Consider the following 16448-nt stretch of genomic DNA (forward strand, 5'->3'; position numbering starts at 1 on the left):
TTAGCAGATTTCTCTACTTCAAATTTCATTTCCTTTGTATTCCCTCCTCTGCGTTATTGCCCAGGTTTTCTTCTTAAAGCACAAATGTCACCATTACAACTCCGTACTTCAGAACTACATTTGACTCCTCATTGCTTGGAAAATAGAATTCAAATTCCTTAAGTGATGGGTAAAACCTTCAGTCTTTAAAAAAAAAATATTAATACCTTTTAATGGTTCACACTGTCTTTTTTTTTTTTCCAGAAGAATTATTAACAAAAATACATGGAACTTAATATGAGATTCAATACATTGGGCAATCACAGAATCTAAACAAGTTCATAGAGTACAATCCTTCCTGTAGGGGATTCCATTCCACTGAGCTGCGAGAACCACAACATGATTCGATGCTATCACCTCACACTGCCTATTTTTCTAATTTCAGAGACTGGCGGACTTGGAGACAAACAAATAAAATAAATAAATAAATAACACAGCACAGTCAACTGCCTCAATTCCCCTCTACACTTTTGCTATTCTCATTTTCGTCAGACAACCAGGTGACATGAGGGCGTGAGGCAGAGCCCTGTGGGACAGGGTTCGGTGCTCTGCTGACTGAATGCCAGGCAGATGCATGAGTTCCCTGGGGTGGCTGAGAAATGTACTTTGAATCAACTATGCAGTGTTGCAGCTGAGAAATATAAGCAGAGGGGAGGGAAAGAAAATGGAGCTATACAAGACTTGCTGGTGTCCACAGCACGTCTTTGTCCTCACAACCTCGACTGTACCTTTCCAGTGTCATTTTCGTCCAGTTCCACCTGAGCTTTACGTTCCTACGACACCACATACTCCTTGATTGGACATACCACTTCCACTCATCTTCTCATTCATCCTTCAAGACCCAAAGTAAATGCTACTTTCTCTGTGAGAAATTTCTGGCAACTCTGTGAAGAGTCACCCTCCTGATTTTCCCCACCCAAACTCTCTTCAGAACTTGATCATAACATTTTTCTCACTGTATTATAATTATTAGTTTACAAACCAAGGATCCCATCAGACAGCGACTACTTAAAGCCCATATTGTGCCATATTTATCTTTGTCTCCTCAGTGATTTGTCCCTTAATATATGTTAATGGAAAAAAGTATTATTTTTCAATTAGAGAGACACAATAACAAAAATGGTTAAACCCATACTTGAGATTGGGCTTCAAGGGGTGAGGGTAGGTCTGTGAACTTAGGAAAAGGTATTTTAAAGCCTTTCTGAGACTTTGATTTTTATAAAAAATTCTTGTTTTATGTCAAATTATAATATTAAGACATTGATTCACATGGAGTGGGATGAGATGATGTATCTATCAGCCTAGACTAAATTATGCTGCAATAACAAAGACCTCAAAATCATAGATGCCTATAAAAACACAGGTTGGTTTCTTGCTCACACCACATGTCCATATGGGTTGGTGACATGTTGTCTTTATTTCAGAATTCAGGTTAAAGGAGGACCTCCAAAGAGAACAGTTCCAGCTGTATTTCCAAAGGAAAAGAGAGATGGCAGAGCCAAGCATAGCTCTTGAAACTTCTCTTGGGAAGTGGCATGCATTAGCGAAAGTAAGTTGCATGTCGAACCTAAAATCAGTAGGCAGGGAAAGATATTTTGAAAAGAAAGGAATCCGCCAAAGATGCTACTGAAGGTAAACAGGTGACATTGTCACTAACATGTTACATTCTCTAGAAGAGTTTCCTGTTGATAGGCATCTAAGAAAACACCCGCTAACATGATTACAGTCATACATCTGTGTTTATTTTGAATCTAGCTTAAGTTGAAAAAAAGTAGTACCATAATCTTTTCATATCTATTGCTTTCATATTAATTATGGAAGGTGATGAAATATAAAAAGTACAGTATTTCTTGTGTGACAAGATTCTGGCCAATGAAAGCATGGAACCAATAAAACTGAAAGAATACCTCTCACTGCCTACTTGGGAAATCTATTAGACATCATGGATTTTTAAAATACAAAAACATCTTGAATTTTAAAGACTCAGACTTCACCTGGCTTTGGATTTTCCCTAAGGAAAAGAAAAACTTTTATTTATTTTTTATAATTCATCATATTACCAAGAAAAATAACACACATGCCATTGGAAATATTTTGGTGAAGCCACACATTTCTGAAGTTGTGTTCTCATCAAATAATGTCCACACTACAAGAATTTCTGACATTTCTTTAATATTTCCCTTTTGCATTAATCTAATGAAAATAGATACCTGTTTGCATAACCAACTCTTGTTGGCAAGTTATTACAGTCAAGGAAGAATTCTTTCTTCATGAAGTCCTTCAGAATCTGCAGAGTCAATATTGTTAACATGATAAAGACTTTCTTTGCCAAACAAACTTTCAGGCAGAATAAAAATCTTGCCACTCTGGACTCAAATGTAGCATCTGTGATGCTTGGCAACACATCTGGTTCTACTGCTTTGGTGAAAAACATGCTCCTCATCTCAACATACAGTGGTGTCAGCCGGTGTCAACGACTCTGCCAGTGATACTGAAAAAAACCTGTGTCTATTTCTAAGAACGTTGTCAACCTCCTGAGAGCCAGGGCTGACATGCTGCTATTTCGAGAGGTTTTGTCAAGAAGTGGGAGTACAAGAGGAAGTTCACTGCTGCGATACAGAAGAAGTTGACTATCACTTTCCAGAGGACTTGTCTTGAAACATTTGGTTGACCTTCAAATAAAAACTTCTGCTTTTTCTGGGGCAGGAAATTTAATTATTAGAATAATCTAACAGGAGAAAAGTCAATTCATAGTTTGCTTTACTTGATGGATATTCTTGCCAAACTATCTAGGTAAATCTTCCCATTTTAATTCTTTTATAGCTCAGCTGCCACTCTGGAAGGTCATAGGAAGCAGACATCTACCTGAACATTCCAAGGCTGGCTGGAGAAGTGCTTTTACAAACTGAAGCAAGGAGTGACCAACTTTGCCAGTTAGTGTACAGACAGGAGGATAACTGGAATCATTACATAAAACTCTTTGAATGCCAATTCTGTGTTCAATGGCCTTAATGGGAAACCATGAATATCTAGTCCTTTTTAAAAGAAATAATGTAGTACTAATGATGCGGACTTTTCAAAAGATGATCTTATTGACACAATGTTAATTTAACAAGGATTCTGGAGAACTCTAAGAATCCCTCTATGTCTTCCTCTCCTCTAATAAACCCACAGCAGCTCCCATGTTGTTTACTATTTTCTTTTGCCAAGTCAGTGTTTTCAACCCTTGCTGCCATGAAACTGAAAAGTCATAGTCAAACAGATGTCAAAAATAACAAGCCGATTGCTGTGTCAAAAACCACTCCATAATTTCAATATCAAAGCCAAACATCAGCCTTCTTGTTGAGGCTTACTTTTGAGCTGAATTAGGCTTTATTTTTACTTGCAAAATTTGCATGTATCTCAGGTTTTTGAGGAAAATAGGCATTAACGTCAAGAGAAGAGTAGTAAGCACAATGGAGATACGCCTTTATAAAGACCCTTTATAGTCTTTGTAAAATAAGTCAATTTCCATTACAAAAATGGTATAAAAGATTTTTTATATGTGTATTTATGTGTTTTCTTCTGGGGAGAAAGTCGACAGCTTTCTTCAGATTCTCAAAGGGTCTGCGGCCTAAATGAGGCTCGTACCCTCTGCCTTGGTGCCTTGGAGAGTGAAACATTTTAAGGAATGGAACACATGTTGTGAGGAAAGTGAAATTAATTCTTCTGTTAGAAAATGAAGCTCCCCAAGCCTGGGTGCCACACTCATCGATGAATAAAACAGGCTCCTAAAAAGAAAAGGAACCAGTTGCACTAGAGATGGACACTAACCCACCCTTATTTTTGGACAAGCTTTTATAGAATAAAAACAGAAGCAATTTGTATTTAAAATTTTGATTTTTTTAGATACTGTTTTTAGTTTACATATTCAGTGAAGAACTTGTGCCATATATATGTAGAAGAGTAGGACTAAATTAATAAGAAAAAATTAGGAGCTCAGATCTAGTGCCTTACAATGTAGTATTTTCTTGAGAAGTATAGAAAATGTAGTCGGAAGGCCCCTGTATTAGTTCCTATAGCTGCTCTGATGAATTGCCATGCACCTAGTGGCTTAAACAACGTAAGCTCATTATCCTACCAGTTCTGCAGTTCAGATGTCAGAAACGGGTTTCCTGGAGCTAAAATCGGGACATGGGCAGGGCTGCATTTCTTTCTGGAGGCTCTGGGAAATAATGTGTTTCCTTGCCCTTTCCATCTTGTAGAGATGCCCACATTTCTTGGCTTATGGCCCCCTTCCTGCAACTCACCACCTCCTGAGTGCACCCCCAGTCACTCTGTGTTTCAATATGCCAATGCTCTGGCCTTGGCAATATACTCTACACTGGGTCCTGGACAGCTGCACCTTCTGCTCCTGATTCTGGGTATTCAGGTCTCCTTCTTCTTGTTGAGCATGCTGTGCAGGGCACACACTTTCTTGGGGCACAGACACTGAGGCTTGTAGAACTTCCTGAGGCTCCCCTTCTGAGTTTGATTAATGATAGAACAAGGGTGATGGACTTGTCAATAGCTCAGGTCTTAGAGACCTTGAACCATGTGCTGCCTGTCACTTTGGCGATGTGCTGTTGGGATAGTTCCACCTTCAGGTCATCCAGCTGTTTCAGCAGCTCTTCCTTCTTGCCTTGAAGGTCCTGAGCATTTGTTTGGGCCAACAGCTGCCACACACTCTGTGGCCTCTTCTACTTTTAAGACCCCTTGTTATATTAGGCCCCCTCAGATAACCCAGCATAATCTCTCTACTGTAAGGTCAGCTAATTAGCAATCTTCATCCCATCTCCTACCTCAATGCCTCTTTGTCATGTAGTGTAACAGTCACAGGTTCCAATGATTAGGTCAGAGACCTCTTTGAGGGGCTGTTATTCTGCCTATCATACACCCTCTTAGGTGGTATGGTGGGAAAGGGCTGAAGTGCAGGGGAGAGTGAGGAAAAGTAGAAGCCAGAAGTAAACAGGCCCTAGCTGGCATGGCCTGAACGTTCCCTCATTGTGCTACCAATACTTAAGATCATGCCTGGGGTAATTTGCATCTGTACTTTGATTTTTTTCCCCTCTGAGAAACCTAGTATTAAGGAAGGATAAAGATGCCAAACTTGGAAAACCTGAGTGTTAGTCCTGACTCTACCACTTACTATCTGTATCATCTTTGATGGTTCACTTCAATATGGCTGAACCACAGTTTCCTCATTTTAGAATGAGGTTGAACTAGGAGAAGCAGGGAGAGGATGGGCTGTAACGTGCTGAGTGTCAGGGGCTGCTCTGAGGAAGGAGGATCTCATGGGACCTCCTGAATTCTTCTGTCCTGCCAAGGAGTCCTGGGATGAGAAAAAACTGGGTGCTTCTGGTGCCAGGGGCTCCTAATCTCAGACTTCTGTTAAGAAGTCTGGCTCGCACCATTTACCAATCAATTTCCAACCCTCCTGGAAACCTCACCTGATGCCCCAGTCAGAGCCACGGTGCTGCAGAGCCTCTCCTTGGGGACTCGGCCAGGAGAGGCATTTGGGCTGTGTCTAAGGACTGTTTGGGGGCCACACTAGCTGAGGCCAGGATGAAGATGTGAACTGTGCATGTACAGGCAAAATGCTTGTCACTTTCTAGGAGGCATAAAGCCACAGGGAAGTGAGGCAGCCTTCTGAGGCCTACCTATCTTGGGTATCCTCCAGTTGTAATATTTCTGTGATTCTAGATTACGTAGAGAGTGTTTCTGCTGCCTTGAGGTCAGTGGGCAGTCAGCTCAATGTATCTAAGCACCAACAGGTCCCCAAAAGGAGGAATGGACCCATCCCCACTTTTTGACAATTTTATTCTTATTTGCTCTCCTTCTCAGAAGGAGACAACAGAAGGAAAGAGCCCAGTGTTCTGGCTGCATGCCCAAGCCCCCCTCACCTCACAGCAGAATTAGATAATAAGCAAGTGCAACATCATCGTCATCATCGGCAGCCGTCCGTCTCGAGAGACGATGGCGTAGCTTCTTGAGAGTCTATCTGCACCGCCGAGAATGGTTGTGCAGTCCGACTCGGGAGTGACACGGTATCTGTCTCCTCCCGTGTTGAATCAACATCTTGCGATGACGCTGGAGTGTCCTCTCCAGTGAAGCTACAAAGCCTGGGCAGGGTGATATGGAGGGTCTGCTGTTGCCCATGCAGCAGACCCCCTCTCTCTTCGCAGCTGAAGGATCCAAGGGAAAGACGGAGTCAATACAGCTTGGCTTCAGGTGCGCCGCAGGAGTTGCCGGTGTTGACTACGACGTCAAACCGCTTTAGGGACTCCGGCTCCGGATTTTCTGTTGGGGTTTACTCCCTTAGCCTTTCCCCTGAAGAGGTATGCCGCAAGGCAGCGGAGGTTTGGAGTCAGAGTTTCCCTTCTCCTTAGCCTTTCCCCTGAAGAGGTATGCCGCAAGGCAGCGGAGGTTTTTTGGAATCAGAGTTTTCCTTCTCTGATGTGCCCTGACTGGAAGATCGAACCAGCGACACTTAGCTCGCAGGCCGACGCTCAATCCACTGAGCCAAACCAGCCAGGGGGCACAGCCACAGCCAAGTGCAACATATTGTACTATAAAATATACTTCAGTTTATACTGTTGGTGTGAGATGTTTCCTATAATTTTTGAAAGGACGTGTCTAATTTGTTTATTGTAGGATAGTTATATCACAGCCTAGCAATAAATACATACGAGGAATATAAATATCGTTTCATTTTTGATTGAGAGCATGGTGGGTCTAGATGGTTGTAGCAGGCAGAATTCGGAGATGATTGCCAATGGGTTGTACAGGGTGTACATACACCCTGTACATACACCCTGTACAACCCATTCCCCCTCACACATGCAGCATGCCTAAACTTTTTAAGTTGACTTTAAAGAGGGAGATTATTTTTGGTGAGGCTGACCTGATCAGCAAGCCCTTAAAGGGACTCGGCTCTTCTTGAAGAAAGAGTTTTGAAGTGTGAGAGGGATCTGACAGAAGGGAGATTCTCCACTGATGGGTATACATCTGGTGAGGGTCATGGAAAGTGGCCACTAAGCAGAAAGCCAACAACAACAACAACAACAAAGAAAAAAGAAAAAAGAAAAAAGAAAGAAAGAAAGGAAGAAAGGAAGGAAGGAAGGAAGGAAGGAAGGAAGGAAGGAAGGAAGGAAGGAAGAAAGAAAGAAAGAAAGAAAGAAAGAAAGAAAGAAAGAAAGAAAGAAAGAAAGAGAAAGAAAGAAAAGAAAGAAAGAAAGAAAAAGAAAGAAAGAAAAGAAAGAAAGAAAGAAAAAAAGATAAAAAAGGGCTTCGGTCTTCTAACTATGAGGAACTGAATACTCTGGACAAAGTGAATGAGCTTGGAAGTAGATTCTTCTATAGAGACTCTAGATGCAAATTCAGCTTGACTGATATTTTGAGTGTGAGACTCTGAGCAGAGAACTTGCTTGAACCATGCCTGGACTTCTGACCTATGAACTGACATCTAATAAATGTGTATTGTTTTAAGCCGCTAAATTTGTGGTAATCTGTTACATAGCAATAGAAAACTAATAAACAAATAAAATGGTATTCTAGCTAACCAAGACTTAGGATTTTTTTAAAGATTTTTTTATTTCCTCTTCTTCCTTTTCACCGAAGCTTTAATCTGTTTTCTCACATGCAGTTATTTCATTGAATAAAGAAATGCCATATCATCAGATTAAAATCTTCTCTCATATCATGTATCAGAGTTATCTTTTTTTCCCTCCCTCACAGTTGGTTTGAGATGCAAAGATATATGCACCTTGGGTATTTACATCCTTAGGGCTGAAGAATCAAACTGGAAGACACAGATTTTAAGAATTAAAGCAAACAATCTGTATATTTTGAAGTAACTCAGATATGTTTCACTCACTGCTACTAGTTATCTTAATACATAGAAACCTTCACATAATGGCTGAAGAAAAAGGAGAAGCAATGTGAGCATAAATGCCTGGACATTTTAATATCTTTTACCAATAAACATTGCTAGAATGCCATGCATTTGAATCCATGCTTTTCCTGAGGAAAACCTGCATTCTATCTTCTGCTTCCTGATATTGCAGCTGGATCCCATTACAAGGGTAGGACACACCATGGGAAGCATGCCTAAACTTTTTAAGCTACAAAACCTAAGTTGATATTCATTAATTAGATGTCTAGGTGATACAGAATGTCCACTGTATTATATATAACATAGTGATAAACACTATTATATAGCTTATTGATAGCTCCTCCTAGGTAATTTAGCTAAACCTTATTTACTAAGATATTCTATTAACTACAAAAGCAGGTCAAAAATCAGATCAAACTGTGATGTTCTGGTTGGTGGCTGAAAAAATGCTCTACAACAAAGGGAACTGAGAATGCAACATGATGTCTTTCTAACATTTAATTCAGGAGAAATTGCATCTCCAGCAAAGCTTAATATAGTGCTACGACGTAATGCAGGTAAGTACAAATATTAACAAGTCAATGATTTAAGCAAATGTCAACAATGGATTCTGGAATGAAGAATAAGTCCAAGGATCACAAACCCTCAGTTGAATAATGGTTAGCTGTTTTAGTAAAAAGGAAGAATTCACACACCCAAAATACTCAAAAGGCTATAATGTACAAAATCGCAAGGTCTGGGGATCCAGGTAAACCATGAATTAATTTTTACCAACTTTAGCCAAAGTCTTCCCAGGTGCTAAAGTCAGCACTAAAGAAAAGCTATTACAAAACTACTATGTTAAGTAATTATATCTTTGTCTGCTTCAACTTCTTATACCATCTACATAATTATGTTGAGAGAAAACACTCAAAGCTCAAATGAAATAAATGACTTCAGTTTATGCCCACACGGACCTTGTCAAGTAGCCAATGACTTGCCCTTTCATTGTGAGTGACTAATATCAATGCTGGCTCTAAAGAAAGACACTTTTCATAATCGCCCAACAATCTGCTAAGTGAAAACATATGGATAGGCTTAGGCAAAGCCTGCCAGGGGTCTTTGCTGAATGGAAAACAGGTGCTCTCATTCTGTGCCATGTAATACCCCATTTACCCCCAAGTCCAAAGGTTATAGGACTAATAGTTGCCTTGTGGTAATCAGGGAAAGCCAAGACACTAGCCCTGGTGAAACATCTGGGACATATTTTACATACTTGCAACATATGCTTCAGGTTCAATTAAAGTGAGGCTTTGGCACATTTATTAATCTTTTTTACTTTTATCCTATAAGAGGACCCACTGACCTGACCCCACTATTATACCATATGAGAAAACAGAGAAATAATGAGAGCTAGAGGTCAGTACCTGCTCGTATGGCAAAAAATACATTTGTTTTCTCATGAAATTCCATTACGCATGACTCTATACACAAACTTTAAATAGAGGAACCAATGAATTTTTTAAAGTAGGAAATTACCCTTCTCCCACTCAGACACACTGATAGACAAGACTTACAACACTTACCGCTGCAGGAGACAGTCAAGAGAAACTGGCAAATAGAAACTTGAAGGATCCTTTCATATTTTCATTTCTTAAGTAAAAACTTGATATTTCAAAATGTCCATTCTAAGATTCTCCTATTATGCAAGCCCTTAAAGTCTTGTAAACTATTACATTTGATATTTTCTTTCCGTTCAGATATGATTTTAATACTATAAATTGCATTATGAATAAAAAAGAAAAACCTTATGCATCATTCAAATAAAGAACTGGATTTATAAAAATCGGCTCAAAATCCTTTCCAATGGAAAACACACTGTTCGTTGACATTTTGTACAGAAGAATCTGTACAGTTGAATTCACAAAGGAATTTAAGCACTCCTTTCAATCAACTTTGGTAATTAGGTCTAGAACTGTATAAAAAGGGGGATGTCAATTTCAGACAACCAAATACTGGATTCAAGGGTGCCACTTCAGAGATCTGGTGCTGCTTCTACCATGGCATGTTCTACTTGGCATCTATGTTTTAGTAAGCTGGCTAACCAGGTGTGCTATTGATTTCCTGCTGCTAACATCCTCTCTATTAAAAAATGACCATAAAGGGGAGATTAGTGTATAAAATATCAACAAACTGGCTATAAAATACAGGCTGACTTCAAGTAGGAATACTAAAGTACTAGACTTCACTAAGGGTTTCCATTTATTAACAGTTCTGGGGAAACGCCCACTGCCAGAATGGATCTTTATGATGGCTTTAATAATAAAGCAGCAACAAGCAAAGGGAAATGGCCATAAATGGATGGCGGCTTGGTGTTTATCAGCAGAGAAATGATGATTCAGAGCTGGCATGCTGAGTTAAAATATAAGCTCTCTACAGCTCTACAACTGACCTTAACAATAAATCATATCATTTATTGCCATAAGTGTATGGTCTTGTTATTTAACATTAAAAACAAGCACATACATGTTTTTGCAGGAAGCTTTTTGTTAGTTTATGTTTGATGATGTCCCTAATGACTAAATGATGTACATAAGAAAAATTTTACATAAAAGCTCTATTAATTTAAAAAATATTTGAAATAGCACTAGAAGGGAGAAAGTGTGTGTGCACACATGCGTGTGTTTCCATTCTCCTTTCAGCATTAAATATTAGGGAAAAAATCATTTGTGAATTTTTTTTGACATTTCCAGTGCTTGCCTCTAGCACACAAATTCTAAAACTAAAATATAACTGTACATCTCTACTGGAATCAAAGGTCAAGGGTATAAATTAAGATACACTGTTTTTCTCCTTTCTTCAAAAAATATTCACTGCTTTACTGTAACAGAATTCAGATAGATTCTGGTGAAAGTCAAAATCTGGTTTTCTGTGTCGAACAATGTAGAAGTAATGAACGACAGTCTCTTTCCCTCTCACCCTGCGCCTTCTTAGATTTTAGATCTTGAAGCACACAAGCATGATAAACCAGCATCTCGCTCTTCCCACAGAAAGCTGTTCTTCCAACCCCAGGCGCTGCTGCAGCGGTGCAAGGTCATTTCAATTCCTCCCTCCAGTTGTCCTCTCTCCCCAGGGGACAACCAATCCAAGCAGTCCCAGAAACTAGCTGTTATTTACTGTGGACACCATCCCCAACCCAAGGAGCAATTGAAAAACAAGCCTCTCCGAACACGCTTTTCTGACCAAGGTGCCACAGGGCCATTCCAAGTCAAGTCGAGGCAGAGGGCAGTGAGCACTGGGATTATTTTAAATGCCCTCTGCTCAACATGTGTTCCTTTGATCAGCAATTTTTTGATAATAACAGACAATAATATCCACGTTCAGCTTATGCAGCCTACTATTTTTCCTCTTCTCTCTTTCTCCAAAGTGTAGCCTGATTTGTAATACTTAAGATAGGACACATTTTTGCCCTTCAAAAACAGTTGTCACTGCCGTTATCTTCAGGAGAGCTATCATGTTCCAGACAAGCTGAATTATTTTTTTTTGTCCCTGGCAGAAAAATATTTGACCCAGCTCTGGACAAAAGCGAAGAGGATTTATAGCCCTCTCTTCCTCTTTGCAACATGCAGTGGCATTGTTAGGATGATAAACAGCACTGTCCAATTTTCTGGACTCAAACACTTCAACTCCTTTGTTAACTGTCTGTGAAAACAGTGTCATGTCTGCATTTCCCCATCCCCAGGTACCCAAGTGCTGGGAAAGATAATTACCTTGTCATCTTTGTCATCTTCTTCTTCCTCGTCCTCTAGCATGTCCTCCACTACCTGCAGACAGAAACAGAAATCGTTTTCACGCTCTTAAAGGAGAGAATTTTGTTCTGTCATTTTGAACCTTTTGGAAATGAAAACTTTATTAACATTTGAAACACATGCACTGAGAGGGAATATTTGATCTAGAGATTGGGATGAGGAAAATGCCAAGTCTTTAATTGATTAAAACCAAGGAACTGAATTTCAGTCACGGGAACCCCATCTGTGTGAAGTATTCTGTGACACCTTAAGGAATTTGAAATATGCATAAGGTACACGAACATTAATTTGAAGGATGCTTTAAATCAGGAGATTTCCTTTTTACCTATTCTGCTGTCTATATTTATCAGGCACTTTAAATTTGGAGCTAGATAAGTAAGCAGAAAACAGCTCTTCTATTTTTAATTTATTTTCACCAAATTCTACAATAAAAACAAAAAACAATGTCTGTTCATTGAGTCATGTGGGTGGTCTACAGCCTAAAACTAACCATGTCTTTCACGGCTCAAGTTTTAAGTCTGTGTGTAACTGTCAAGTCTTGACTATCTCTATATTACCTTTTGATTTTGTGGATTACCTGATAGGCTAACTTCAATTCTCTGTGATTTTACAATGAGAATTGACATTATTATTAAGACAAAATTAGAAATATGTTTAATAATTAAGTGTGTATAATATGCATATATTATAGATGAATACGCATGTATGTAGGTGGACATGCATACATGTCTTTTTCAATGGCTTCTAGTTTACCTACTTCAGCAGAATGGAAAAGTCATTTTGGAATTGCCAGGTAGTTTCTGCCTTCTCGATCAGTATATAACTATAGCCATCATGAATGGGGCTTCATCCTGTTTCAGGTGATGTGTTATGGGTTTATACACCTATGCACAAACACATGCACATACACACAAACACTCTATGGAAGCCAAAAATTTTAAAAAGATTGCAGGGTTGTTGTTCAAGTAAATGCCAACTTATGATTCTATTTATATCATTTCTAATTCTTGTGGCATCTGTATTTTTTATCTAGTCTGTATTTGTAACTCTGAATAAACTCAATAGAATTGTAATCATCTAATATTTGTAACCTTGCTCCCAAAACTCACAACTGTAGAAGAGACTACTAGCCCTTCTTTCATGTGTCTTTATGTTACAGACAGGAGTATACTTAGTTACTGAAGTCTCATTCAATAACTAAGACTGTATCATGCAAAGAGTTTCATAAACTAAGATAACATGTTAGGACTCTCAGTTATTCTAATAATTTTTGTAAATATTCTAAAAGCATTAACTGCTTTGAAAGAATAGCCCAAACACAAACATGCAGTTCTTAGAAACCACTATGGCTCAAAGCATCTGACAACCTGAGAGATTGTTCTTAATTTAATTTCATACTTTAAATCTTCTATTATGTGGTATAATTTTGTGGTCTTTCATTTGACATTCAGCATTTTGAATGAAACCATAGTTTTGCAGTCTTTCATTTGGACCTCCAGTATTTTGAATAAACTGTAAGTTGTTTCCAATATCATATGAGAGTTTACTCTAATTCTGGGGCCCTATAAAGCGATTCAGCCTCAGCAAGAAAGGATTCTTGACCGTCTCTCTATAACTGTATTCAGCCATTCCATAAGCACTATTATAAGCCCCCTTGGTCCAAGGAACACAGCGCTACGTATGTGGGAATACAAAATGAATAACAGATAATTCATCTACACTCATGTCAGCTCTCAAAAGGCATATAACCCAGAAGAGTTTAAATGAGGACTGTCAGATAATTTTTCATGCTGATTTTCAATTTCCTAAAATTCTGAATATTTATATCATAGGTATACAGACTACAATAATAATAATGTATAATTTAGGTGCTATAGGCTAGGCTATTCCAAACTGGGCTATTTGTGCTGGAGGTTTAAACAGGAAAAGCAGTCACAATATTTCAGTACATTGTGTTGCATCAAAAGAATTAAAAGAATTCACCTAACAAGAAGTAGCTGAATAAGAACTCAAAGCCAGACTGTGGGGTAGCAGAAAGTGAGCTTTCGACACCTACTTAGTTCTTAAAAAAAAAAAAAAGTCACCTAACCCTTACAAGATTTTGAAAAATGATTATAATTTTGTAACTCTAATAAAATGATGTTTTAAATTTTAACTTAGAATAAGAATTTTTTAAGGTATGTCATTATCTCTTTTTTCAGTGGCAACCTAATTATCCATTGACAGACAAATAGACAAAGAAGTTGTGGTACATATATACAGTGGACTATTACTCAGCCATAAAATATTATAGAATGAAATTTTGCCACTCGTATAAATACAGATGGACCTTGGACCTAGAGAGAATTACACTAAGTGAAGTAAGTGAGACAGAGAAAAACAAATACCACATGGTATCACTTATATATGGACTCTAAAAACAAAACAAACAAAACAGAAACAAACTCATAGAAACAAACAAATAGAGAACATTTTGATGCTTGCCAGATGGGAAGGGGTTGACAGAATGGGTGAAAAGGGGGAAAGGGTGAGATGTGCAAATTGCCAATTATAAAAACAGTCACAGACATATAAAGCACAGCACAGAGAATATAGTCAATATTGTAATAACTATGTATAGTGTCAGATGAATACTAGACTTATTGAGGTGACCACTTGTCAAGTTATATGTGTTTAATCATGTTGTACACCTGAGACGAATACACTATTATAAGTCAACTGTAATTGGAAAATTTTTTTAAATTAATTAAAAAACAAATAAAAATTATATAGACTTGTATGTTAGGTATACAACATGATGGTTTAATATACATTAAATTAAGTAATTTCTTTGTTACAATTACTCATGCAAAGTCATTTATCAAGAATGTAAAGGAAAATAAATACTATTTTATTCCTGTGCACAAACTTCAACAATATTTTCACTAGTTATTATTGAGAATCTTATATGCCTCCCCTCTTCAGTACTTACCATCAGACTGCAGGTTCTAGGAAGACAGAGTGGGAGTGTTAAATTGTGCCTAGCAGACTGCAGGATACATGGTGGGTGTTCTAGAAATATTTGTTGATAGAGAGAATAGGGGAATGCATCACCTATTCTTCAAATCCTTGAATATACTTTTCGGGGAAGTGCCTATCATTTATCTCACAGAACTGAACTAGCTCACCTGGGAAGACTTATACTTAATTATGCAGATTAATAACAACAAATATTCAAAATGCCTTCATCTGAAGATACAAACCATGAATATCTAACCTTTATTTTAAGATTTGGAGATCTCCACTATGTTCAAGTTGATTTTCAAAAATTCAAAATATTATTGAGCCATAAAACAAACCCAAAGCTTAATTTACATGTTTTATAAACCATTTGCAGATCTTATGTTCAAGAATGACTCAAAGTGGTCTACAGATTCAGGCTCTTCATTTGTGAAACCAAACTGTTCTTACCCTTTACAGGTGGGTAATTGGCTACGCACAATTGCTCCCCAAATGTGCAGCCAGAACCACGCAATGCAGCCATTTGCTTTTACATTTGGCAGAAGAGTGTTGTGTTAGGGGGAGGGAGGCCTTTGTGTTTTGTTTAGTGCTCTAGTGAGGGCTTTCCCCTCCTCCAGTGCTCTTTTAATGTTACATCATAAACATCTACAAGCCAGGATTTATAATATAGATGGTTTCCTATTGGTGCCTTTAAGCTGCTTCAGAATGTATGCCACTATTATATTTTGTTAAGATAAAGCTTAAGGTGGCTTGGAAAATAAAGATGATAATAATAGCACCTATCCCAGGTGTTGATTAAGAATCCAATGAGAAAATGTATTGAAAATGCTTAGCACAGTTTCTGTATTGAAGTATTAAAAAATGCTAGTTATTAATAAAAAATAGCCGATTTACTAATATTTTAAACATTAATTTTTGGAAATAAATTACATATATAAATTTTTCCTGTGTTCTTAATGACATACAAAATTCCAGTTCCTGTTTCACTAACACTAAGAAATACATAGAATGGCACAGGTAGAGGTGTGGCTAAAGATTTCCAATTAAAATGATTATGCTTTCACAACTAATTTTCAGGCTTTAATGATTCAATGAAATAGATGGCTTTGAAGCCAACAGTGTCTCAGAAGCTGGACTGTGCTTGAAGACATAAGCCCTGGCCAAATGCAGTGAATACAGAAACTGTGGACCGAGCTTTTAAAAACAAACTGTATATATCACTAAAGTGCATTTGTGCAGTTTGACTGCCCAAAATTGCAGCCTTTCCCTGAGAACTCAAATAACATCTACTGTTTAGAAAGAGAGCGCTGGAGTTTAACACAACTAAAGAAAACAAACGAAGGAGTCCTATTGTCAAATTCCAGCTCTTTCCTCTCCAAATAAAACCAAAGAAGGACTGCTTCGCTTTGTTTTCAAGTATACAAAGTCCGGATGCCCAAACATTTGTCAGCAATAATTTAATAACAATATATAGGTAGTATTTCCTTAAGAAAAGAAAAAAGAAAAACAATGAAAAATGCACGTCTTAGAAAACATACATTTTTTACAAAGTTGTTTGTTTTCTTTTTTCTTGAAGGAGAATATCTTAGATCAGCTCTAGAATTTTCTTTCCAAATTATGCTTTCTGATACCTTGCTTGAAAACAAGTAGTATTAATCAAACAAAGGAAGGGCACTAGGGAAATCAGAAAGATGTAATGCAAGCAGTTA

General features: G+C 38.0%; 1 protein-coding gene across 3 annotated transcripts in view; it reads right to left on the reverse strand.

Moving 5' to 3' along the window:
• The window catches only part of MCTP1 (multiple C2 and transmembrane domain containing 1), a 473957-nt gene that overhangs the window by 54770 nt on the left and 402739 nt on the right, over nt 1-16448 (reverse strand). For all 3 annotated transcript variants that reach the window (XM_090276498.1, XM_090276497.1, XM_090276499.1), the window contains one exon: nt 11701-11754. In XM_090276498.1, coding sequence (XP_090132624.1) covers nt 11701-11754 — 54 coding nt within the window. The remainder of the gene's footprint in view (nt 1-11700; nt 11755-16448) is intronic.

The sequence above is a fragment of the Furipterus horrens genome, unplaced genomic scaffold (assembly GCF_987537825.1).
Source record: "Furipterus horrens unplaced genomic scaffold, mFurHor1.1.pri manual_scaffold_5, whole genome shotgun sequence".
Taxonomy (NCBI): Eukaryota; Metazoa; Chordata; class Mammalia; order Chiroptera; family Furipteridae; genus Furipterus; species Furipterus horrens.